The sequence below is a fragment of the Trichoderma asperellum genome, chromosome 6 (assembly GCF_020647865.1).
Source record: "Trichoderma asperellum chromosome 6, complete sequence".
In the NCBI taxonomy this organism is placed as follows: domain Eukaryota; kingdom Fungi; phylum Ascomycota; class Sordariomycetes; order Hypocreales; family Hypocreaceae; genus Trichoderma; species Trichoderma asperellum.
Window position 1 is genome coordinate 1874114 of NC_089420.1, and position 22377 is coordinate 1896490.

General features: G+C 45.8%; 7 protein-coding genes across 7 annotated transcripts; 4 read left to right on the forward strand and 3 right to left on the reverse strand.

Annotated features, from left to right (window-relative positions):
* Positions 1-117: 117 nt before the first annotated feature.
* TrAFT101_010062 (uncharacterized protein) lies at positions 118-888 on the forward strand (the record flags this gene model as incomplete). Its single annotated transcript, XM_024899958.2, has 2 exons — positions 118-300; positions 355-888. 2 exons carry the CDS (start codon positions 118-120, stop codon positions 886-888), a joined length of 717 nt encoding a protein of 238 aa, XP_024761001.2.
* Positions 889-2149: 1261 nt separating this feature from the next.
* On the reverse strand, positions 2150-3842 carry TrAFT101_010063 (uncharacterized protein). Its single transcript, XM_024898745.2, has one exon. It carries the CDS (start codon positions 3789-3791, stop codon positions 2448-2450), a length of 1344 nt encoding a protein of 447 aa, XP_024761000.2. The 5' UTR covers positions 3792-3842; the 3' UTR covers positions 2150-2447.
* Positions 3843-6695: 2853 nt separating this feature from the next.
* On the forward strand, positions 6696-10196 carry NRC2 (serine/threonine protein kinase, AGC). The gene is made up of 5 exons (XM_024900099.2): positions 6696-6799; positions 6875-8459; positions 8519-8818; positions 8875-9256; positions 9314-10196. The coding sequence occupies exons 2-5, from the start codon at positions 7631-7633 to the stop codon at positions 9696-9698; spliced, it is 1896 nt and encodes a 631-aa protein (XP_024760998.2). The 5' UTR covers positions 6696-6799; positions 6875-7630; the 3' UTR covers positions 9699-10196.
* A 1068-nt stretch (positions 10197-11264) lies between these two features.
* Positions 11265-12645, reverse strand: TrAFT101_010065 (uncharacterized protein). Its single transcript, XM_024903807.2, has 2 exons — positions 11835-12645; positions 11265-11780 (listed from the first exon to the last, which is right to left on the reverse strand). The coding sequence occupies exons 1-2, from the start codon at positions 12575-12577 to the stop codon at positions 11372-11374; spliced, it is 1152 nt and encodes a 383-aa protein (XP_024760995.2). The 5' UTR covers positions 12578-12645; the 3' UTR covers positions 11265-11371.
* A 484-nt stretch (positions 12646-13129) lies between these two features.
* Positions 13130-14015, forward strand: TrAFT101_010066 (uncharacterized protein; the record flags this gene model as incomplete). Its single annotated transcript, XM_024910964.2, has 3 exons — positions 13130-13376; positions 13446-13818; positions 13867-14015. The coding sequence occupies 2 exons, from the start codon at positions 13130-13132 to the stop codon at positions 13769-13771; spliced, it is 573 nt and encodes a 190-aa protein (XP_024760994.1). The 3' UTR covers positions 13772-13818; positions 13867-14015.
* Positions 14016-14413: 398 nt separating this feature from the next.
* On the reverse strand, positions 14414-15586 carry TrAFT101_010067 (uncharacterized protein; the record flags this gene model as incomplete). The annotated part of the gene is made up of 1 exon (XM_024903806.2): positions 14414-15586. One exon carries the CDS (start codon positions 15584-15586, stop codon positions 14666-14668), a length of 921 nt encoding a protein of 306 aa, XP_024760993.2. The 3' UTR covers positions 14414-14665.
* A 4930-nt stretch (positions 15587-20516) lies between these two features.
* TrAFT101_010068 (uncharacterized protein) lies at positions 20517-22023 on the forward strand (the record flags this gene model as incomplete). The annotated part of the gene is made up of 3 exons (XM_024899990.2): positions 20517-21017; positions 21097-21722; positions 21809-22023. The coding sequence occupies 3 exons, from the start codon at positions 20517-20519 to the stop codon at positions 21960-21962; spliced, it is 1281 nt and encodes a 426-aa protein (XP_024760990.2). The 3' UTR covers positions 21963-22023.
* Between the last annotated feature and the right edge of the window lie 354 nt (positions 22024-22377).

The window sequence follows — 22377 nt, forward strand, 5'->3', positions numbered from 1 at the left end:
AATCTTCATGTTGCGCTATTACACCTTCGAGATCGCTTTTTTGAACGAATTATATGGGTAGACACTATCTCCATTAATCAGCAAGATATAAAAGAACGCAACAGCCAGGTCCAGCGCATGGCAATGATTTATGCTATGGCTAGTCGTGTGATTGTTTGGATAGGGGAATCGGAGGACAATAGCGACCAAGCGCTTGAAGAAATACACAAAAGCACAGACGAGCAACCAACTGAAAATCACGGAGAAATTCGAAGAGCAGTCATTAAGCTGCTATTACTGCCATGGTTCAGACGCATTTGGGTAAAAACAGACATCGAACTGAGATTATAGAGCTTGCTAACAAGTTTTGTTTAGGTCCTCCAAGAAGTTGCCGCAGCCCGAAATGTCGTTATCCTATGTGGCTCTACGGAGATAGATGGATATGTGTTCTGCATAGGAGTCAACGCACTAAAACTCACCTATCAAGACAATCCAGGCTTAGGGAATTTAATCCGTACTGCAACTTACCTAATACGACGCACGGGCTTCTGGCCCAAAAAAGCAACTAGCGAGTCAAGAATATTCTCGCTCAACATAGGTCTTCTAAGCGAGCTGATAGATATGTATCATGGCAGAGAAGCTTCTGATCCCCGTGACAAAATCTATGCTTTGCTTGGGATGAGCTCAAATAGCTATAGCTTGACTCCCGACTATAATATCACATGGCAAACACTCTTTGAACGAGTTATCAGGCATATTATTTGCAAGCAAGTATCAGTAACAACTTGGCACGATAGAGAGGTGGCAGTAATCAAGAGCAAAGGTTGCGCTCTTGGGTATATTTCCTCAGTTAAAAGTGATACTACTTGGGATTACAAACAGCATATTATTATATTGTGCAAAGAATAGGAATATCGTGACAAACAAAAATACCGGCAAATTCGTTGGACTATTCAAACGCCAGCAAAATCCATTCAGTATGACGATATTCTCTGTCTTCTACAAGGAGCATCACAACCAACGATCATCAGGCGATGGAGGGATTATTTCACTATTGTTCCAATTGCTGTCAACCCAATACATGATATACAAGCTGGAACCTCGGATAACAGTTGGAAAGAGACTTTACAGTTGGCAACAGTCGTGCCTCACGACTTTTTGCTCGTCTGGGACTGGACTTGGTTTTTGACTGAAAGTGAAGAAGATAATATGTACTCAATCAAGAATCAAATACCAAAAGATGGTAAGATCCGTCCACTTATGGAGACTGAATTAATACTAGGGAATTTGAAAATTAATGAAACAGTAGTTGAGAACGTCGAAAAGGCTATAGAGATTTATAAAACAGAGATTGGAGATGAACATTCATACGTGACGAATTTGACAGCAATTTTTAGAAATTCGGGCCGTTATGCAGAAGCAAAAAAATTCGAAGCGATGGCAGATATACTGAACCGGAGAGGAGATTACAGCCATATTACAGAATAATCAATTATGCATATTATATATTCATTTGGTGGGGAAGCAATGCAATTTCTCCTTGATCGGCGAAGTGATGAGGTCGTTATCACAAATGGGATTATCGAAGCAGCAGCAAAGAGCGCAAAAAAGGGAGCGATGAAATTGTTTCTTGACAGGCGAGGAGACCAGATCACAATTACAGAGGATATCGTTAAAGCTACGGCAAGAAATATTTTTTATGGTAAAGAGATACTAGAGTTGCTCCTTAACCACCGAGGAGACCAGATCATTATTACAGAAGATATTGTTAAAGCGGCAGCAGAAAATGGGAATGGCAAGGAAGTGATTGAATTGCTTCTTGACAGGCGAGGAGACCAGATCATTGTTACAAAAAATATTGTTAAAACTGCAATAAAAATTGATTGGGTTGGTAGAGATGCACTAAAGTTACACCTTAACTGGCGAGGAGACCAGATCACTATTACAGAAGATATTATTATATTTGCAGCAGAAAATCGGGTTGACAAAGAAAGAATGGAATTACTGCTGAACCAGCGAGGAGACCGGGTCATTATCACGGAAGATATTATTAAAGCAGCAGCAAAAAATTGGAATGACAAAGAAGTGATGGAATTACTTCTTGACAGGCGAGGAGACCAGATCACTGCTACAAAAACAAATCTCTGAGCTGCCGCGACACGTAGTTAGGGTGGATTTCTCAAGTTCTTGCTCGAGGCACGTGTTAGCATATGTCAAAAGTCTATAATGAAGCAAAACCGGGAGATGCTCTCTGCGCCAAGCGAATATTGCATAAGACAATACACACAGATATCACAAACATTTAGGGGTGTACACCCTTCTGGGTTGCAATGGTGAATGGACATAAGAAAGTTATTAAAAGTTCTAGCACAAAAAGGGCGGATGTATGTCATACAAAGTGTCGTAGAATCAAGAGATGCAGTTCGCAACGTGATTGATAAAAGATCTTTCGCTTCTCTCGGCCTTCCTCAACCATCGTCATTGAGGGAATCCGATTCTTCGCTTGGTAGGTTCTCATTCATCCGAACAAGCAGATCCTTTAGTTTTTGACGATTGTTCTTCCATGTAACAAAGTCCTCCACTTCCTGGTCACGTACGGATGGCGTTACTTGATTGCCGTGTTCATCTTTTAAATAATCGGGAATCTCTTCATCTTCCGGGCGCTGCCCCCGACTACTGTTATTCTGCGGTCCATCACCTACATGCCAACTGAACGGTATAAGGTGTGCCTTTTCGATATGTGTTTGAAGCGATGGTTGATCAGCAAAAACCCTAGTCGGCACCTCCTCAGTACACTTGTCCCAGTGGCATACAAATGGTCTTTTACGACAATGAACCACCGAGATATGGCGTCGTAATGTATCCAAGTTGTGGAGCTCAGCTTTACAACTCCCCCATTCACATAAGAAGGCTGCGAATGATTTCTCCAGAGACTGGTAAACTTGCCATGGAAGAGGCGACGGCGCTTTTGGCGGTCTTCCACGCCGTTTTGCGTGCCCTGGAGGGAGAGTCTTTGGCTTGGCTTGCCGAACAGGCTTCACTGCAGAACTTGGTCCGCGAAGTGAAGTGTAAGACATGCCTGGCTTCCAACCCTTGGGTCGCCCTCGGCCAGCACTTGGCTGCGATGCTGGGGTGGGCGATAGAGCTGGTAATGACGCAAGCTTTGGTGTAGTAGTAGTAGTAGTTGTTATTGGTGCTGTATTTGCCGTTTGTGCTGGCTTTGATGATGGTATTGATGGTCTAATCAACTGTTTAGGTAGAGGTACTGGAGTTGGCTTTGGCGCTGGTTTTAATGATGTCGCCGCCGCCGCGGTTGCCGGAGTCAATGGCGTGGCTGGTAGTTTTTGCAAGTGAGCTGGCGTTGGCGTTGGCGTTGGCCCAGGCTTTGATGCTGGTCCTATTACTAGCCCCGATGCTGGCATTTTGAGTAGTTGCTTCGGGAGAGGCACTGGCGTTTCTTTCTTTGCGCGTGAAGCAAGGTTGGGTGTGCCTTGCCGTGATGGCGCAGATTTACGATTGCCCTGGCCACTGTCGCCGACTTGTGACCATGAATATTGATGCAAATCCGTTGGTGACTTCAAAACCACAGCAATTTGCGACTGCCGCAAATCACTCTTCCCCGGATTAAGCTGGCTGGGAGATGCAGAGAGCAAGGGGTCATCGAGATCGATGCTGCTCGAGCGCCCTTTCACTGCTGGCGGCCTAGGGGTGGACTGCCTAGGGGTAGACGGCCTGAGAGGGGCAATCTGGCTGCTCCAGAACTCGGTAGGGTCCATCATGAGCCGCTTTTTCTGATTCGGAATGCCATCCATGGCGCTGTGTGGGTGGGTTACTGGAGCAGCGTAGGGGAAGATGAGAGTTGAAGAAGAGAAGTTCAAGGCGAGTGCCGCATGTGGCTAGTGACATCAAGCCTCAAGTGTCGTAGGGCATAGTGCTGGTCCGCGCGGCTTCGTCTCCACTTTTTGCCGCTCAGAGAGTCTTGGGTGGATCTTTGAAGTTAAGATAATGGATATATATTAGTAGATACATATATCTGACGACAGATTCTACATATTTTTCGTATTGAATGAAGTAATTTCAGCCTCTGTTAGAACAATGAATGACGGATGCAGCGGGCGTACGTCTAGAAGTTGATATCGGAACAGCTTAGTCGTTAACCGCATAGTGCTGAAGCCAGTGCCCATCTGTATGAAGCTCATTTTCGACAAATACAAGATACAAATATGAGAGCAATTAGAGGTTGTACGCTAGTTCTCTGACACGCTCAAGTAATAAAAGAAAAATAAAAGGTGGTCCAAGGGATATTCATCTAAGATTCAGTCGCTTTATGCAATTATCATGACAAAATTTATCGACTGGATAGAAGTATTGTTGTATTAGTAGCTCTCTATATGAGAAAGTTACCTTTGGCGGTTTTCTGATCGGCTGAAAGATATGCATAGGGGCTCTTGAGGTCTCGCGGAGACTTTAAAATAAACCTAGGAGATGACGTACTTCTTTTCTTTCACTGGGTGCGGCAATCAGAAATTCTGTTTGTCCTGCATATTTCCTTAGATGAGCTGTTGTTGGGTGGCTCGCCAACACACTGCCAGATATTCGCGACTTAAACTATTGATCTCGCTGAACTGTCCTCCCTTGAAATTGGTTGACGAACGGCTAACATGTCAACAATAGACCATTGAATTCCTGGTGGGATAATGGCGTATAGAGAGGGAGAGCTAAAAAAGATCATTTTCGAGAACGGAAGACGATTCTCCGCATAGTGCGCCATCCATGTACAGCAGATACACCTCGAGCCTATCAAGGCGCTGCCAACTACTGACGCGAATGCACAGGTAAATTGCCTAACAAAAAGGCCATGATTTGATTAATTTGATATCTCAGCCCAAATAGGCCCTGGAAGGCACGCCGTGTCGGGGCTTAGGGGGAGGACAGCTGGACCTAAATGACTACAATACAGAGTTATATGTATATGGAGGATATGCGCCACTCGCATGCAACTTTAAACATCAACGCTTCTCATATATCCATTTGCGTTCATGAATAATCATGGCGCTACGTGATTTTTCAAATCGGCGCATTATTAAATTCCATGGCATCGAACTTGTAGCAAAATACTTTGTTCAGTAGATGGACAAACACCTGTAGGTAGTAACGATACCCTGAGCGCTTTGTACGTGTCGGGTTAGCTGCTGGATACATGTATCTGTCTGCCTACTTGATGACTGATGCTATCGTTATTGTTTTTGTAAGCCGCTGTCTCTTGGTGTCAGCGAGTTTCGGAAATAGACATCATGCTATCTGGTGCTATGCGACTGGGATCTGGCCTTGGAGACGCTGATGGCATCTGCCACCTCCTGGAGAGCACAAGCACTGGGCGGCGGACTCCGTAATAAGTACCAGCCAGTATTTACAGTGGCAAGTCGGGCTACGCTGCAAGTTGTGTCCAGGGGCTGCAGTTTTGTGCTGCAGAAGCATCAACGCATTGGGCCTTTCATCACCGGGCTTCCGGCTATCGAATGAGAACGCGCGGCTGCGACGCTGCAGCGTACGGGAAACCGGCGCCTTCATCAGGCTGACGAACTGCAGCGGAGCTGATGGAGCTTCATGGATCTGGCGGCCCACTTTCCGCCAGCTTGGAACCTGGGAGAGAGAAGCTTGGGCTGGAAACATCGGCGAAAACGTTTCATGGTGCTCTATTTCCCTCCAGCGCAGGATTACATCATGGCAATCGATGTGATGAACGGCTGTAGCTCCCCGGCTTAGCGCGAGACAAATGGATTCCGACGACCGTCTGCCCTGGTAGGCTGTCAAGCAAGACTGCCTAATAGTAGCTCATATTAAAGCGCATCAATACCGCCGTGAGACATGGCAGGATGCCGAACATACCGGCTGTTGGGCACGAGGATGCGATTCCCGACAGTGTGTCGGATGCTGCAGAGCGTGAGGGAGCAAGCGAATACTGAGTTGAGTTGAGAAGGGCACGTAACTGAGCTCAAGGTGGCCACTGAGCTCTCTGTTGGCCTCGGGGGGGTTTTTTTTTCTTTAGCCGTTCTGACTGATGATAGCATGAATTAGTACCTACAGTACCTGTACTCCGTAGACTGGGTGCGTGTTACAGTACATTGCCGCTACGAACCACCTTACTTCCTACACGCACTTGCATGCACTAAAACTAATGCAGCCCTAGTAGGCTCCCTCTCACTGGTGCATTTCCACGCCAGCCATACGCACGGCGAGCCTGCAGTATTGGCCCTTTCCGGTACGCATCGCGACGGCCTGTGGTGGAGACGGGCGCTGCTGCGGACAGACGTGATGTTGGGTCTAGCATTATCATCTCGTGAATTCTGCCTCTTTGGCACTGGTTTGTAAGCAGGGCAACTCGCACCTTCATGCCTTGGAAACGCGCCTTGCTGGCAGGCCCTGTAACGTACGACCCTCGTCATAAGGCTCCATTGGACTGCTGCTAAAATGCTGGCCGACAGTCTCCGCATTTCCGAGCAAGTACCGGTACGAGCGCAGGTACAGGTACCTGGCGACAGCCACAGACAGGAACGGAAGATGACGCAGGAACACGAAAGCGAATGCGCGCGCCGCCTCGTGCCGAGCATCGCAGTAATAGGCCGGACCTTTTGTTATGTGCTTCGCCATTATAAATGCACAAAAGAACCATTTGTTTTTGCAGCTCTGCATCTACTGCTGTTCCTACGGCAGATATTGAAGCATCAGCTGACCCTGTGCCCTTGTGCTTACGAGTGGGCAGAGAATCGCTCTGGATGTTCCATGTTGATGATGCGACATGGCATGACTCGCTTCAAATGTTTGTAGGCAGCTTGTCCATTGCCAAGTTCCACGGTACTTGAGAAAAATCTGATGAGAGTGACTCCAATTCTAGTAGCGGAAATAGTTGACTGCTTCCAACAGCCAGGGAAAGTACCGCTACCAGCATTAGCTGCTCTCTCCGCGCCCCCTGAGCGCCTCATCCTATCCGCTGTGGCCCCCCGTAACTCAATGTGTGCAGTGGCGCTATAGTGCTCCGCTACAAGTCTTGCAGCAGCCTGAATAAGGGCCTGGGAGTCCCCGATCTGTGACAGAGAACCCACTGTTTTCGCTGCTGCGACTGCGCGGCCTTGCCAAAGTACCGGTACCTGTCCATGCCCCCCCACATATCCTGTCCAGTGGAAAGCGCAGAAGGGCCAGTGACGCTGATGCCTGAGGCAACGTGGCTGCCGTGAGCGGTCCGGCCCACCATCTCGTCTCAACTCATGGTACCTCGTCCAGCCGTAGGTGCAAGTTGAGGGAGAACGTCGACTCTCCTCATCAAACGGACGCCGCCGCATCCTCCCGCACCGCCATAAGCCTCGAGGCTCTCGTCGCCCGCTCTCGCTACTGCTTGGCCGAAAAAAAAAAGTTTTGTCTGCCTACAATCAGCGTCTGTTCCTTGCTGGGAGAGCCATGGACTCGGTTGCTTAAACGAACCCCCGATATCGTAATCATCCGAACATTGATACCATCCACTAGCTACAGGACTCCGCTCTCTGTCATCCCATCCTCGTTTTTCTGCTTTCTCCTCATCTTCATCCTCATCCTCCTCTTCACCCTCCAATCCTCCCTTTCAACAGCCGCCACCATCGTATTAGATCATCCAACAATGCCCTCAAAGGCCGCCAACACCTCCGCCGGGGGCCCAGTGAGCAATCGCCTGCGCAGCTTCTTCCGCATGAACAGCAGCGCGAGCAGCATCAACGAGAAGGAAAGGGGCAGCAACTCCCTTAGCATCAGCGGCGTGCCCACGGGCAATGGAAACAGCAGCGACTCACATTCCACCAAAACTTCTCGACACACCAAGCTTTTCAACAACACCGTCGGCCGGCTCAGGTCACACACCGTCGCTAGCGAAAATAACAAGTTGGAAGAGGCTATGAGCCCTACGGCGCTTGCCAACCCCTACTTCGCTCACCAAGGCCAACCTGGCCTGCGCCACCATAACGAAGGCTCAGTGCCACCGAGCCCCCCAGATACACCGACGCTCAAGATCTCAAGCCCGGATGGTGCCGAGGCTGAGCAGGCGACGAGCGAAACGAAGGAAGAGCTGGCCCGTAGGTTAAGAAGGGTCGCTAGCGCACCCAATGCCCAGGGATTATTTGCGAATGCTGGAAACAAGGGCGATCGTCCAGGTACTGCTGAACTGGGCAAGGATCCTCTAATTCAGAACGCCAAATCAGGTTCACTTAGCCTCATTGATGGCGCAAAGCCCGAAGCACAACATCCTCTACATGCCGAAGATACGCTTGGCGCTCTGCCTCCTCCACAGACTCCCTTGGCCTTCCGCAGGACATACAGCTCCAACTCTATCAAAGTCCGCGATGTTGAAGTTGGTCCCTCCAGCTTCGACAAGATTAAGCTTATTGGTAAAGGTGATGTGGGTAAAGTGTATTTGGTGAGAGAAAAGAAGAGCAACCGACTCTACGCCATGAAAGGTAATGCAAAACCTAAAAAACGCGTCTTAATCCCGGTCACTAATCCATTCAATTCGTAGTTTTGAGCAAGAAAGAGATGATCAAGAGAAACAAGATCAAGCGCGCCCTTGCCGAACAAGAAATCCTCGCGACGAGCAACCACCCCTTCATTGTTACATTATACCACTCCTTTCAGTCTGAAGACCATCTTTATCTTTGCATGGAATACTGCAGCGGTGGAGAATTCTTCCGAGCCCTTCAGACTCGCCCTGGCAAGTGTATTCCGGAAGACGACGCCCGTTTTTACGCCGCGGAAGTTACGGCTGCGTTGGAATATCTTCATCTCATGGGTTTCATTTACCGAGATTTGAAGCCAGAGAGTATGTGCTAATAGTGAAATATTGATGCGAAGCTCCCAACTAACATATTCTTCTAGACATTCTGCTTCACCAATCCGGCCACATCATGTTGTCAGATTTTGATCTCTCAAAGCAGTCTGGCCCCGGCGGCAAGCCGACAATGATTGTTGGCAAGAACGGAGCGAGAACGGATTCTCTACCAACTATTGATACCCGGTCATGTATCGCTGACTTCAGGACAAATTCATTCGTTGGTACTGAAGAGTACATTGCTCCTGAAGTTATCAAGGGCAGTGGTCACACGAGCGCGGTCGACTGGTGGACGCTGGGTATTCTCATATACGAGATGCTTTACGGAACTACGCCTTTCAAGGGGAAGAACCGAAATGCCACTTTTGCCAACATTTTGCGCGAAGATATACCTTTCCCTGATCACACTGGAGCACCGCAAATCTCAAAGTATGTCGCTTTATTTATATATATTTGACATCACATTCATTGCTAACTCTCTTCTAGTCTGTGCAAATCACTCATCAGAAAGCTTCTCATCAAGGACGAGAATCGAAGGCTAGGTGCCCGCGCCGGTGCATCGGACATCAAGGCCCACCCCTTCTTCCGTACGACGCAGTGGGCTCTCATTCGCCATATGAAGCCGCCGATTGTCCCTAATCAGGGCCATGGAATTGATACGATCAATTTTAGGAACGTCAAGGAGAGCGAAAGCGTTGATATCAGTGGAGCAAGGGCGATGAATGCTACTGGTGTTCCACTGGATAGCGGACTGGCAACTCCAGGCAACGAGGCTGTAGACCCATTCCTCGAATTCAACAGCGTTACACTTCACCACGACGATGACGTGCAATTCCACGATATAAGTTATGCATCATCACCAGCATCCTAAGTTGAAACCTTTGCATTACAATCAGCCTGATTCTTTTTCTTTTCTTGGAGGCTCCGCCGCAAATTTTGATATCATGTGTGTACGCGGTTAAGGCTATGGGATTGTTAAGATTACGACATTTGAGTTTTTATTCAAGCGACCAAGTTTTTGAGTTTTTGGAATTAATGCCTACACACTGAGCCTGTCACCCGCTCTCTTGCTTTAGCAGCAGGCAAGCTATCCGTTTTTCTTTCTACAGACACAAAAAAAGAGAAAAATGAATTTCCTGGCGAGCATCGTACGATCCCTGAAACAGTTTATTGCTCGAGACTTTTGTAAAAAAGCTTCTGATCAGCATCGTTGCTTGTCTGTTCACTTAAATACGGCGTCTCATTTGGCCTGGCGTTTACTGGAACTTGATGGTTGGGTTTGAGGGACATGTTATGTAAACTGTTGACAGTCATAAAGATACGTTTGATCTACCAATAGAACAATGGTACTCTGAAAAACTCTGTATGCTACATTAATTAAGTTTTCTCGTTCGTAATACAGTGTGGCCTGCGGCTCTGGCTTTGAGTGAGTGGGCTATTTATGGACACCACCTAATTGGCTACTACTGGTGTGGTTGCATTGCATATGCACAGCCAATAAGTGACCCCACGTATCCGTATCCCAATTATTGTGACAACTATCAAGGTGTAGGAATCATAACCAGATACCATAAAAACACAAGAGAAAAAAAGCAAAAAATGAAGACATACAACAGCCGGTGTTCGCCAGTGGTCACCCACCTGACTACTAATCTGCCTCTCATTGGCTTGACTCTGGGAGAGCGGACGGGATCCCGTATATTCCAATGGATATGGTCGTATGTGATAGAATGCTATGCTACTAGGAGTTATACAATAGTGATAACAAACGCACGGTAAAAAAAGGAAAAAATAAAAACATACAACAGCCGGTGTTCGCTGATGGTCACCCACTCAACTACTAATCTGCCGGTTAGTGGCTTGTCTATGGGGGAGCAGACGGGACCCCGAATTCTCCACTACCTATGGTCGTATGTGATAGCAAACGAGTAGCCAAAGTATATAAGGGTAGCGCAACCATATGGTAAAGTAGACATCAGGAAACATGTAAAGGACAAACCCTATCTACTTAGTACCTGCTTTAAATTATCTACCTATCTCTAAATATATAAATATTGGCTGTAACTCCGTTGTGCGGTTAAGACAATAAGGAAAAAGATTAGGCCAATAATTGCAATTATCGCAGCTATTGTAAAAGAACCAGCTATTTATTTATAAGGGATTAACCTGTTAGGAAGGACTAGATCGTAATAGGAAGTCTACAGGGAAGTCATGTCTTCCTTCTATTCTGAAATCGGCTTGCTCGGCTTTGTAGAAGGCCTCCTCTTCTTTTTAAGAGATGCCACCTTTATCGAATTACAGTAGGAAGGCCCCTCCTTCTTCCTAGTATATGAGAATAGTTTTTACCTAGAGAGTAATGTCGATAGCTTATTCTCTAGCGATTAAGCAAACTTATTAGATCAATATCTAATACCTAATGAATATACTCATTATAACTCTCTTGTCTATATTTGTATATGGACTGCCTTTCAGAACCATCATTCCCCTTACCTCTAGGAAGGAACCCTATCGGTCAGGGTTCAACTAGTCGCGGTTGTAATACTCTTACTTGGATAAGACCTTCTTGAAAATCTCAAACGTTGCTCGATCCCTCACAGGGTCGTCTATTATGCGCATTGTCGAATAAGACCAGTACGGCACGAGACACACTAACCATACTAGCACCCAAAGGTACCCCAAGGCGTGCTCAACGTGTCGAGGGAGCTGTATGGGGCTAAAGCTATACAGCCAGTGAGCTGTATCTTCTAGCATGATACCAAATGCCTGACTGCTGAAGAAAATTAATTGTCCATTTTCAGATCCCTCAGCCTGGTGGTGTAGCATTGCAGAGAAGAAAAATGCAAGAGCGAGCCGCGAGTACCGCGAGATTAGGTTACCACGGGGGATAACCAAATCAACTATCCAATCAGCTGGCCCACTGAGCGCCTTACGCAGACCTTGGTGATAGTAATTGCTGGATACATTCGATTAGCGGTCAGGAATACAACTAGAACGTGTTTAAACATACCTCCAGAATCTTCTCACAGAATACGCCTGACTCGGCCAGCCCTGCCAGATGTGAGGCCAGCTCTGTGGCTGGTCACCGCAAAGGATGGCAACTATTGCTAGAAGGTTGTAGACCCCGATCACGCCAAGGGCTGCGTTGATAAGGAAGACAATGGTACTTATCACCCGAAAACCGACGTCTTCTGAGGTTGCCCCCGTGCCAGCAAGCAGATACGAGATAGTTTGCTTCTCTCTCGTGATCATATTTGGGTCTGGCGGAGGACCGGCAGCGCAGAGGTCTATGACGAGATAGCAGGCGATTAGAACACCCAGTCTCCTGAAAAGGAAACGCACGCGCCCGGGTATGGAGCCATCTTCCGTCGAGGCTGGGGCCTTAATCTGCCACTTAGTTCCGATGCGCCGCCAGTTGAATGGTAATGTGGCTGCCCGAAGTGCCTGGTAGATCGGCTTTTCGGAATTGGCTAACTGAAGGCCGGGGTCTTGAGGGCCGACATTTGACACAATAAGGATCTCGAAAGCGTTCAAGAATGTAGTCCAGGTTGCGCCCAACGCGAGAGATAGAAAGGCGCGATTTGGGATGTGTTCCAGGAGGCTGAGCTGGAAGCTGTAGGTCACGGCCGCGAGCAGAGCGATGGCTGCGGCGCGGTAGAGGGAATGCGGCGGCAGACAGAAAAGAGAGACTTCAAAGATGGTAACGGCACAGAGCAGAAAAACTAGGGGCTGCGGGTAAATATGTGCATCCATTTTGAGTGTTGTTCACCAAGTGCGCCTTTCGGGGATCTCTCCCGACGAAAAGACAAGTTCACTTTTATGCTGGTCGTGAATTGAATCGCTAAAGTCGGAATCGATTGATGACAGCTTCAGCCCCTGACAGAATCCCTAGTGCTTACTCCACCTTGTGTACCCGCGTTGGCAGGACATCTTAGGTTGATGTAACCATAAAAAACGGAATCATGCAACTCCAGACTTAGAGTCTTGGGATGCAAAAAATGGAAGATACCCAATGCAAGAAGAGAGCTTGATAGGACCCCGAATTTTCCACAATCTATGGTCGTATGTGCTTGGATGCTTTGGCCGGATTTGCTAACTTTCCATGCAGCGGTATGATATCGTTTCGTAGTCAAGTAAGTCGCCCGCTTTAGTGATATCCGAGCTAAGGAATTTTGAATTATTAGCACAACTGATTAATACCCGTTGGTTCCACTTCTAGTGACTAACTCTCACGCATCTATATACATGTGGTGACTAACTCTCGCATATACCTCTTTTCTCGGACAATACATCTTTTTGGCCATCATGGCAGCGCCGCTCATCTGGATCAATGCCTTTCCCGGAACTGGGAAACTCACCATAGCTAAGGCAATAAAGTCCATAGGCGCATCTGTTACTATTATCGACAACCACCAGCTCATAGATCCAGTTGCATGGAAGTTCTCTCGCGATGACCCGTGCTACCAAATAGAACGAAAGCGAGAGCGAGAGCGAGCATTTCAAAGACATGTTCAAGATCCTACGACGGCTTCAGAAACCATCATTTTCACAGGTAAATATATTATATACTTTAAAAAGCAGTGATTTATATCTACCATATACTAAATTAATTATTGAGCAGATTTCCAGACAGACAATGAATTAGGTCGAAGTGTTGCATATGAATATCAAACAGCAGCTATAACAGCTGGCAGGCCTTTTATCCCCATCTATCTGGAATGCGATCTCGAAGTGAATATTGAGAGAGCCACAAGTCAGGAACGGGTCTTTAGCACCACAACAAAGTTGACCGATCCTATTCTTCTTCAAGATTTCCGGTCAAAATGTAGACTTTTTGAGTTCGAAGGACTATCTTTGGGAATTTGTGTTGATACAACCAACAAAGATCCGAGCGATATAGCAAAGATCATCTTAAAATATTTGCAAGAGGTATACAAACGAGAATAGCATAGTTTATCCAGTCATTGCTTTCATTAAACTTGTTGTCCAAAGAGGTTAGTAGAGGCCCATAAAGTCCTTATTCTAAACTAAATTTGGTGCAGATACGGGCACTCTTTCGCTGTAGCGCTGCATCGGATGATTTATAGCGATACGTCTGAGGCTGGTCTATATGCTTTTCTTTTCTCTTCTCCCTTTCCTTGATCTGCTCAAGGAGAATGACGAAGCATCATGTTTTGCTGGCCGCTTCAGCCTGGTTCAAGATTCATCCTGGAGAGAGCCCATTTACGCCACCACCATTGCACAATCTCTTCATTCAGCCTCCTGAGATCGGTAGGAACTAAATAGATAAGAACAAGTCAATTTATTATAGACTCTACCTCTATAGAACAGCAAACACATCTCTAGGTCATTTGAATGTGAAGTCGCAGAAAGGTTGGCATATACTAACAGAAGAAGTGCCCATATATCTTATATTGTTCCAAGTGATTGCATTCAATAGACGGACGTCCCCCGGATGCTATTATCGTGACAGAACAAGATGATCAACGTAGGGGATCATAAAGGCGTATTTTCATTAAGTTCTCTATAATTTAGGACGTAGCTAATATACATGTACATTGCTATTTTAAGATTTAGGGATGTCGCGTAGTGACCTCCCAACAAACCTAGAAGGGGTAAACAAGGTTGAGGTTGGTGATGAAACATAGTCTAACCCAGCTTCCTGATATAAAGTATAAATGCTTCTTCTGAATAGATAAAAGAAAACAAGGCAAAATTTTCATTCAAAAAGACCCTGAGCTGGGCTAGATGCTAGTATATCAAATGGTTCCCTGAGTTGTTCTCGCTCTGTGGCCCTTGGATAAGTGATCTTGTATCTACAAAAGACAATTCGCTTTTAGGTTACTCTTGAAACAGATTGCCATTCAAATATTTTAAACCCGTATCAACCGCAACGGTAACAACTGTTTTACCAGCTCCCAGTTCCTTTGCAAGCTCCAGCGCTGCGACAACATTGATCCCTGTGGATGTGCCGACAAGCAACCCTTCCTTTTTGGCAAGGAGGCGACACATGGCACGAGCTTTGTCTTCTTCAATAGCGCGGGCTTCGTCATACAATGTTTCATCAAGATGAGTCGGGCGGCTTACAACAGCAATGCCTTCGACACTATGCGGTCCAGTTTGGCCCTTGGTGATGTGCGGCGCCGAGGCTGGCTCCAAAATGACAATCTTCGTGGCGGGCATTTTCGATCTAAAAACTCTCCCAACACCCATGGCCATTCCGGCAGTGCCGATGGCGCCGCAAAAAGCATCAATGCCGTTGGGAAATTGTATGACCAGCTCATGGCCAATACCTTCGTACCCAATAAGAGCATCCTGGTTCTGAAATTGGTTCGTGTAGTAGTATCCTTCTTGGTCACCCACTTCTTTTGCACGTTGCATCATGGATGGCATAAGGTCGGCTGTGACTTTACCAGTGGGACTGTGTACTATGTCGAGTTTTGCCCCAAGCGCAGTGATTGAACGCAGTTTCTCAACTGAAAAGGCGTTGGAGCACACAACTTCAAAATTGTAGCCTTTCTGCGCGCAGACAAAAGCAAGTGAAGATCCAGTGCTGCCACCAGTAGCTTCCACAACTGTCATACCCGGCTGTAAATCTCCACGCTTTTCCGCTTGTTCAATCATGGATAGCGCCATCCGATCTTTGTAACACCCTGTTGGGTTGAAGAATTCGAGTTTAATATAGACATCGGCAGACCCATCGGGAACAATGTGGTTTAATTTTATAACCGGGGTGTTACCGATTGCATCGAAGATACTCATGGCTACTGGGGGCATCGTAGACATTGTATTCCGTTGGAAAAGATAATTATTCTTTATGCTTGAGTGAAAACATGCAATTTTGTACGACTGAAAACAAAAGACGGGTTGGTATAACATTATAAATATATATACACATTCATCAACTGCGCCGGTAGATCATGTCCGCTTTTTTTCCTCGAATCATTGACGAATTTATTTGACTTTGGTGCCGAGCATCGGGAGGCGCCTCACACTATTAACTGGTCTTTGATATTTACTGATATTCCTTTACCAAATCCTATACTATACGTAACATTTCTCACTTCTCCCACGTAGAATATGAATCATGGCCCGCATTATAGGCTACAAACTAGCCGGGCCAAAAATCTCACACAGAAGAGACCCACTTTGAGGTAATGATCTGTCACTCGGCGACAATCAGACAAAGGCTTGCAATACCGAAGCGCAGCGAACCATCAACTCTATTGTGGCTTTCAATTGTATTTTGATTAGAGAAGTGAAGACTTCATTGAGTAGAAAGGCCAGTGCCCGTTCCACGCCACTAGTTGATCAAGGACCAAATTCTTACACGTTTTTATGGGGAACGTGCCTTAGCCGAAGGTAGCCTCAAGTCCGATGAGTAACCAGTTTCCTCTACTAATCTATAGGAACTCTGGGTGAAAGCTGAGCCGACTTGACTTGGAGTCTAAACCAGTGGAATTTCCAAAAGATGTCTGATGCATCTTTATTCGATTGCAAATGCCTGCTGTTACTTTTAAATGAATTGTGGATGATTGCAGATGATATTCTTCTTTGATAAACTATGAAGCCCAATATCCTTGACATCTTCGACATACGAGAGACAAGGGAGACAAACGCACAATTCACATGCCTTCGAACAGTTCTCGAGGCGGGCATAGTCAAAGCAAGAATGACTATAATGATAAAAAGTGAGTATTCCTACCTATCTGTACCTCAGATACTTCATCTAAATAGACTCTATAGGAAGGTTCGGAATCGCCTGTCTCAGCAAGCGTTTCGACGACGACGCGCCGAAAATCTCAAAACACTCCAAGAACGTTTAAACTTCAGCTATAAGCCCCAGAGCGAGACAATTGCCAGGCTCGAAGAAGAGAACCGTGATCTTCGAATGCAGCTTATTAAAGTCCAGACACAACTATCCCGATTTGTTGTCAACACTCAACTGCTAAATGACTCGATATCTCACGCATTGGATCCTAACCCGTCTAACAAATCTACCACCAATCAAGATGCAGACTCTCAATCCCAAAATGTCTCAGAGAGCACTAATGATAATATTTATCATTTTAACGAACTTCTAGACTTCTCTTCAATTGATATCGATGCAACTTTCCATGCAGAGGAGCGGGTTTCAGGTTTGGTGCTTCTTATTATCCTATGGACTACTAGAATTGACAGTCCAGTAGTAGATGCGCTACATGTGCCACGGGAGTTACCGGCCAGCCAGTTCTCATCAGCCGAGGTGGGAAGTTGCCAGTGTTGTGATACATCAAATACCTTCCAACTCTCAAGCTGTTTACTCCAGAAAAATTGGGCAGATCCGAATTCCGCATTTTCTGACCATGTAGAAGCACTTCATCAGTTTCTCAAACTAAACTTTGTTTCAGAGAACAGAGGAAATAGATTCGAATCGTTAAGCTAGAAATAGAGAGTTTCATTCCAATTCAAACCTAAGTGCTCCGTAATTACACCTATAAAACTCTGAAGATTCTTCAATTCTTCCTTCAGGAATATTTATTAATTTGATGTCTACCTGAAGAGCAAGAACTTCAATGTACCATGTAGACTAGCGTAGCTATAAGAGCGTTCTGGATAAGATACATCGATGAAGAACATAGTCAGATATGTTGGCTAATGTGAGGATGATCTCTGAACAGTGAAGTAAGGTCTCGAAGCAGGGCTGTTTGGAGAGAAAACCTATCAAATGTTCAACTAGGACAAAATAAGGAAGGCTACATGAGCTGTGTATGGTGACTACTTTACGAAATGATCATACGTAACATATTCTTAAAAGGGTAGATGATGATCGCCAGTTTGTTCAGATAAGGCTATCGAGTGCGATTCATTCGTTTGAATGCATTGAGAAGAGTCATAAATACACTACGCATGGCTATATCTGGATCCCACGCCCTTCAAAGTACTATCCTAACACAGTAACGTAATTGAACGCTTATCAAATGGCCAATCGACCTAGACAAAACGGGGCCGCATTGAGAATTACGGGTACAATCGGATATATGTTGAGCAGTCGCCAGCCAGCTTCTTATCTTTACAGCATGCAGATATCCATACGGGTTATTTTTTATCTGTATGTTCGGGTCAACAGCCTGTAACAGCTAAACCCTTGATCCAATTGATTGGCATTAAGCCTGGGGAATAACTGTACAATGGCTCATCCTCTACAGAAAGGAATAGTCCATTAAGCTACAAAAAGTGCAGACAGTCCTGCTCGAAAATGGATTGCACCTTTCGACTGGTCCAAGAGCTCTAACAAAAAGAAAAGTACGTGCTCGTAAAGAAACAATAACAACCTTCTGACTTCTAATGATGTTGTCATATTTAGCTTTGCTGTGTGAATTCTAGAACCATCATAAGATATCATGGAGACTACGGCATCCAGGAATTATATAGTAAGAAGATGAATATCACGACTTTAGAAGGATTAGGCTGCTAATGAAGTATAGGCTGAAAAATATGTGAAACTCGATCAAGGCGGACGAATGATTGCGGGATATGTCTGGATTGATGCATTCGGCGAGACGCGTTCAAAATCGAGAGTAAGTTCAAACTGTATCCCCCCTCCCAAGTTGAATTGTGTACCCTTCATATTCGTGATGAATCGTATAGACTCTCAGAGAAGGAGTCAACACACCCGATAGTCTTCCAATTTGGAATTTTGATGGTTCTTCAACTAAGCAAGCTCCAATCAACAACACCGACGTACCACTGCGCCCTGTGCTGTATTCCCTGATACTATCCGCCTACCATCAAGCATCATTGTTTTGGCAGAATATTGGAATGCCGATGGAACACCTAACAAGTTCAATTTTCGTCACGGCTGCGCCAAGGTAATGGGCACATATGCAGAGCACGAGCCATGGTTCGGACTTGAGCAAGAAATCACTCTCATTGGCAATAATAGGCGACCTTTCTGGTGGCCAGTTGGAGGGTTTCCGGCACCGCAGATCCGTATCGCGTAACCGAAGCCCTAGCCACTGCTGCAATTGAAAGGATATAAGATTTTACTCGGCGTATCTATATTAGGAGATCTACATTGGTACATGCATACTTGATACGCCTTTTGAACGGGAAATAATGTATTTTAAGCAATCTCGCTTCTGCAATACGGCAGAGACTTGTCTGTTATTTATAAGACCACGATGACCTATACAGTTCAAACTAATGTAGTTCTACGATTCAAGATCCTGATGAAAACAAAAGAGAAACTGAAGAAGGAGACCTCAAGCCCTCAAGCCTTTAACGTTGTGTTTAAAATACCTTGGCGGGGTAGCTGAGATTGAGGTTCTTGGAAGATGGTCTCATATCTTGCTATTAAAGGGTAAAAGCTCCCCATAAGTAAGCGCTAAGTGATGGGCGACTATTACAAGTACAGTCATTGATTCGGTTCTAAGAGTGTAACCCCACATCATACATCATATGTTCTTTGGTGGCCTTCGAGGAGACGCATGAGTGTAAGACAGTTCTATCACAGAAGGGATGCGCTCACGTTGAATAGTGCATTGAATAGTGCGTGATAGTCGGAGTTTAGGCATACGATGATCAGTGTTACCATTGCTTACAAATATATATGTGGTATTATGTATCCATGCAGTTACTACATGTAGCATGCGGTGGTGGGGCTCATCACAGAAATGAATTGCGACAGCCATAAGCCGTGGTGCACTAGTTGTCCATTTGCGTTGCCTCCTCTGTTTATTTGTTCTTACTGACTAATAGCTAGCTCACTTTTCTCAGTTGCGTGGTTGATGATGATTGGCGGATCCTTGGGCGGGGAACGCTGATACGTCCTTGTGATGGTATCTTGGGAAGTTCAAGACTTTGATCTTCAGATTATCAGACCCTACGCTATAATGTTACCTTTTGAAAGCTCCTGTATCGTGCACGTATCCCATCGTAGTAGTTCGCACAAGTGTATTTACCCTGTTATTACTGCCGCTGCATTAACTAGAGAAAGACAGTGAAGCTCCACGTATTGCCGGGTGAAGTTGCTGTGCTCATCGCTTAGCTGGTATCGTGTTCAATTAGACTGTAACTAACAGAAAGACTCGCGCAAACATTAACCAAATGAAGTATTACTCTCCTAGCGTCAGATATGGATTGAAGAAAAATGGTGGAAACCATTGAATTGAATGGGCGTGAACGCCGACGATTTTATTACCGAAATACAGAGCCTAGCCGAATAGATGCCATTGGTAATTGAGTCAAGAGGATAACATTGTCCATGATAGTTGAAGCCAGCAAAGAAACGATTTCTTAGTTATAGTGGGAAGATTAAGTGTGAAATTACACATCCTATCGTCCGTACTAAGTGCCCGCAAGTTATGCTTAAGATGGTGTATAAGCCCCAGAAATCCGCGGCTAGTCGGCTTTCTATGCTCTGCACCGGGGCACAGCGGCCGCAGAACGACGGGATTTAGGACTGGCGCCACTCTTATATCATCTCCATCCAATTCTGTTTCAAAATGGGGAATCCATCTCTAACAGTTAATAACTCATACGTACGGAGTACTATTCTAAGAATAGCCAATGTTTCTCTATATATAACACGTTAAAGAGATAGCTCTCATCTTTTATTGTTCCAAGTCACTCTATCCTTGATATTTAGCTCTGTCTTCTGCCTATCGAGAACCAGCATTGCGCCTCCCCGGTTAATCGACTAACAATTAATATGATTGGATTTAGTCTAACTGAGAAACAAAAGGCTCTGCGTGAGGAGTCTGGCAGAGTTGGGAGAGAAATTCTCTCACCTGCAAGGGCAATATATTCTCAATATAGCGACCAAGAATCCCGATTCCAAGCCACTATTCCATTCTACCAAAAACTTGTGAAAGCGGGTTTTGTGAAAGCTCAGGTTCCAACGGCACTTGGTGGAAGCAATGAATCGTTCATAGATGGCGCAATTGTTGCTGAAGAACTCTATGCAGTTGATTCGAGCATCATGCTTCATGTGCTTGGCACAGGGCTTGGGTTAATGCCTCTGATTCTCGGCGGAACACCAGAGCAGCACAAGAGGTTTCTTGCTCCTTTCCTCACTTGTGATGGTGATCCTCTTGCAAGTTTAACCCATTCCGAACCTGGAGGCACTGCCAATTGGCTTGAAAAGGGTGGCAAAGGACTAGAAACTACTGTGAGAAAAGAAGGCGACTATTATATTGTAAATGGAAACAAGGTAACAATGATCAGCCACATTATTGATTTGAACATTCAATTTTATTTTTCATTTGCTAATCATATTTAAACGCATTCAGTTGTGGACTACCAACAGCGCTGGCTGGGATGGCAAGGGTGCTGCTCTCTCATGCCTCTGCTGTCGGTATTCTGAGGATGGTGGACCTCAAGATCCCCAGGATGATCCTGCGTCAAACATCATCGTTCTTCTGGTTACACGGGATACAGTGGCTCAGAACGACCCTGGAGCCTATCAAAAGATTGAAGAGCCGAATCTTATGGGTCATATCGCCGCCTCTGGCCCACTGACTAGGTACACCAACTTCAAGGTTCCGGTTACAGACGTATTGTCACCGGGGAATGGCGCATCCGTTATCGAGCGCGCATTTAGCATGTCTGCTGCACTGGCAGGTGCTATGGCTGTTGGGACGATGCGTGCGGCCTTCGAGGCAGCCCTGAAATTTGCCCGAGAAGACAGCCGCAGAGGCACTGTGCCTGTTATAGAGAGACAAAGCGCAGCCGATTTGCTAATCAACGCCAAGCTCAAGATTGATACATCCCGCATTCTCGTCTGGAAGGCCCTTGACGGGGTAGAAAAAGGAACAGGAGACGACAGAAGCCGATATGAAGCTTGCTTGCAGGCCAAGGTGTACTGCAGTGATCAGGCCGTGGCTGCTGTCTGGGAGACGATGCAGTTAGTGGGAATGTGAGTTTCCCCAAGAGAAAGCTGTGCCAATTTCTTTGAAGTCAAACATCCCTCAAATAAAGTTTAATACGCTAATGCACATATAGAACATCTTATCGAACCGATTCAGACTTCCCCAGATTGTTGAATGACGCTGCTGTGTTCTCCCTCTTCGATGGAGGGAATATTGGAGTCCGACGGAGGCAGCTTCAGCGGTTGATGCAGGCTGAAGACTATAAGCCATGGGCAAGCTTATGGTGAGGGGAGATTTTTGGAATACATTGTGTCATAAATACGATTAAGAGGCATAATTACAATCTTTCCTGAACGATATCGTCAGATCACGACTTGAAGGGATGGTGTCCATGCCCAGTTGCGCAGCTTGCGAGTCGTAAAAGTTGTCAAGATAGAAGGAATTGTCATCATACATCTACTGCTAACAATATCTGGTATCGGATCCTTTCGATGGTGCATTATAAGTGCATTCAAGGGCCCAGCACCAACGCTCAAGGATAACGCTACTGCGATAAAATTCCTTTCAGTACGTCGACCGCATAAATCTATGCCTATATGCATCATCAACGTTATTGCTCAGAGCATTTCTGTTTTCTAGAGCATATATATATTCCCTCTCCCCTCTTCTACTCATTACGTTTCTCCGACTGTCTCTGCCCCC

Excerpts from the sequence above, each read along its gene's own strand:
- NRC2 (XM_024900099.2), top strand. The coding sequence starts at position 7,631 with ATGCCCTCAAAGGCCGCCAACACCTCCGCCGGGGGCCCAGTGAGCAAT. Across the intron at positions 8,460-8,518 it reads CCGACTCTACGCCATGAAAG|TTTTGAGCAAGAAAGAGATG; the intron begins GTAATGCAAAAC and ends TTCAATTCGTAG. Across the intron at positions 9,257-9,313 it reads GGAGCACCGCAAATCTCAAA|TCTGTGCAAATCACTCATCA; the intron begins GTATGTCGCTTT and ends ACTCTCTTCTAG.
- TrAFT101_010065 (XM_024903807.2), bottom strand. The coding sequence starts at position 12,577 with ATGGATGCACATATTTACCCGCAGCCCCTAGTTTTTCTGCTCTGTGCC. Across the intron at positions 11,781-11,834 it reads TCTGTGAGAAGATTCTGGAG|CAATTACTATCACCAAGGTC; the intron begins GTATGTTTAAAC and ends GAATGTATCCAG.
- TrAFT101_010063 (XM_024898745.2), bottom strand. The coding sequence starts at position 3,791 with ATGGATGGCATTCCGAATCAGAAAAAGCGGCTCATGATGGACCCTACC.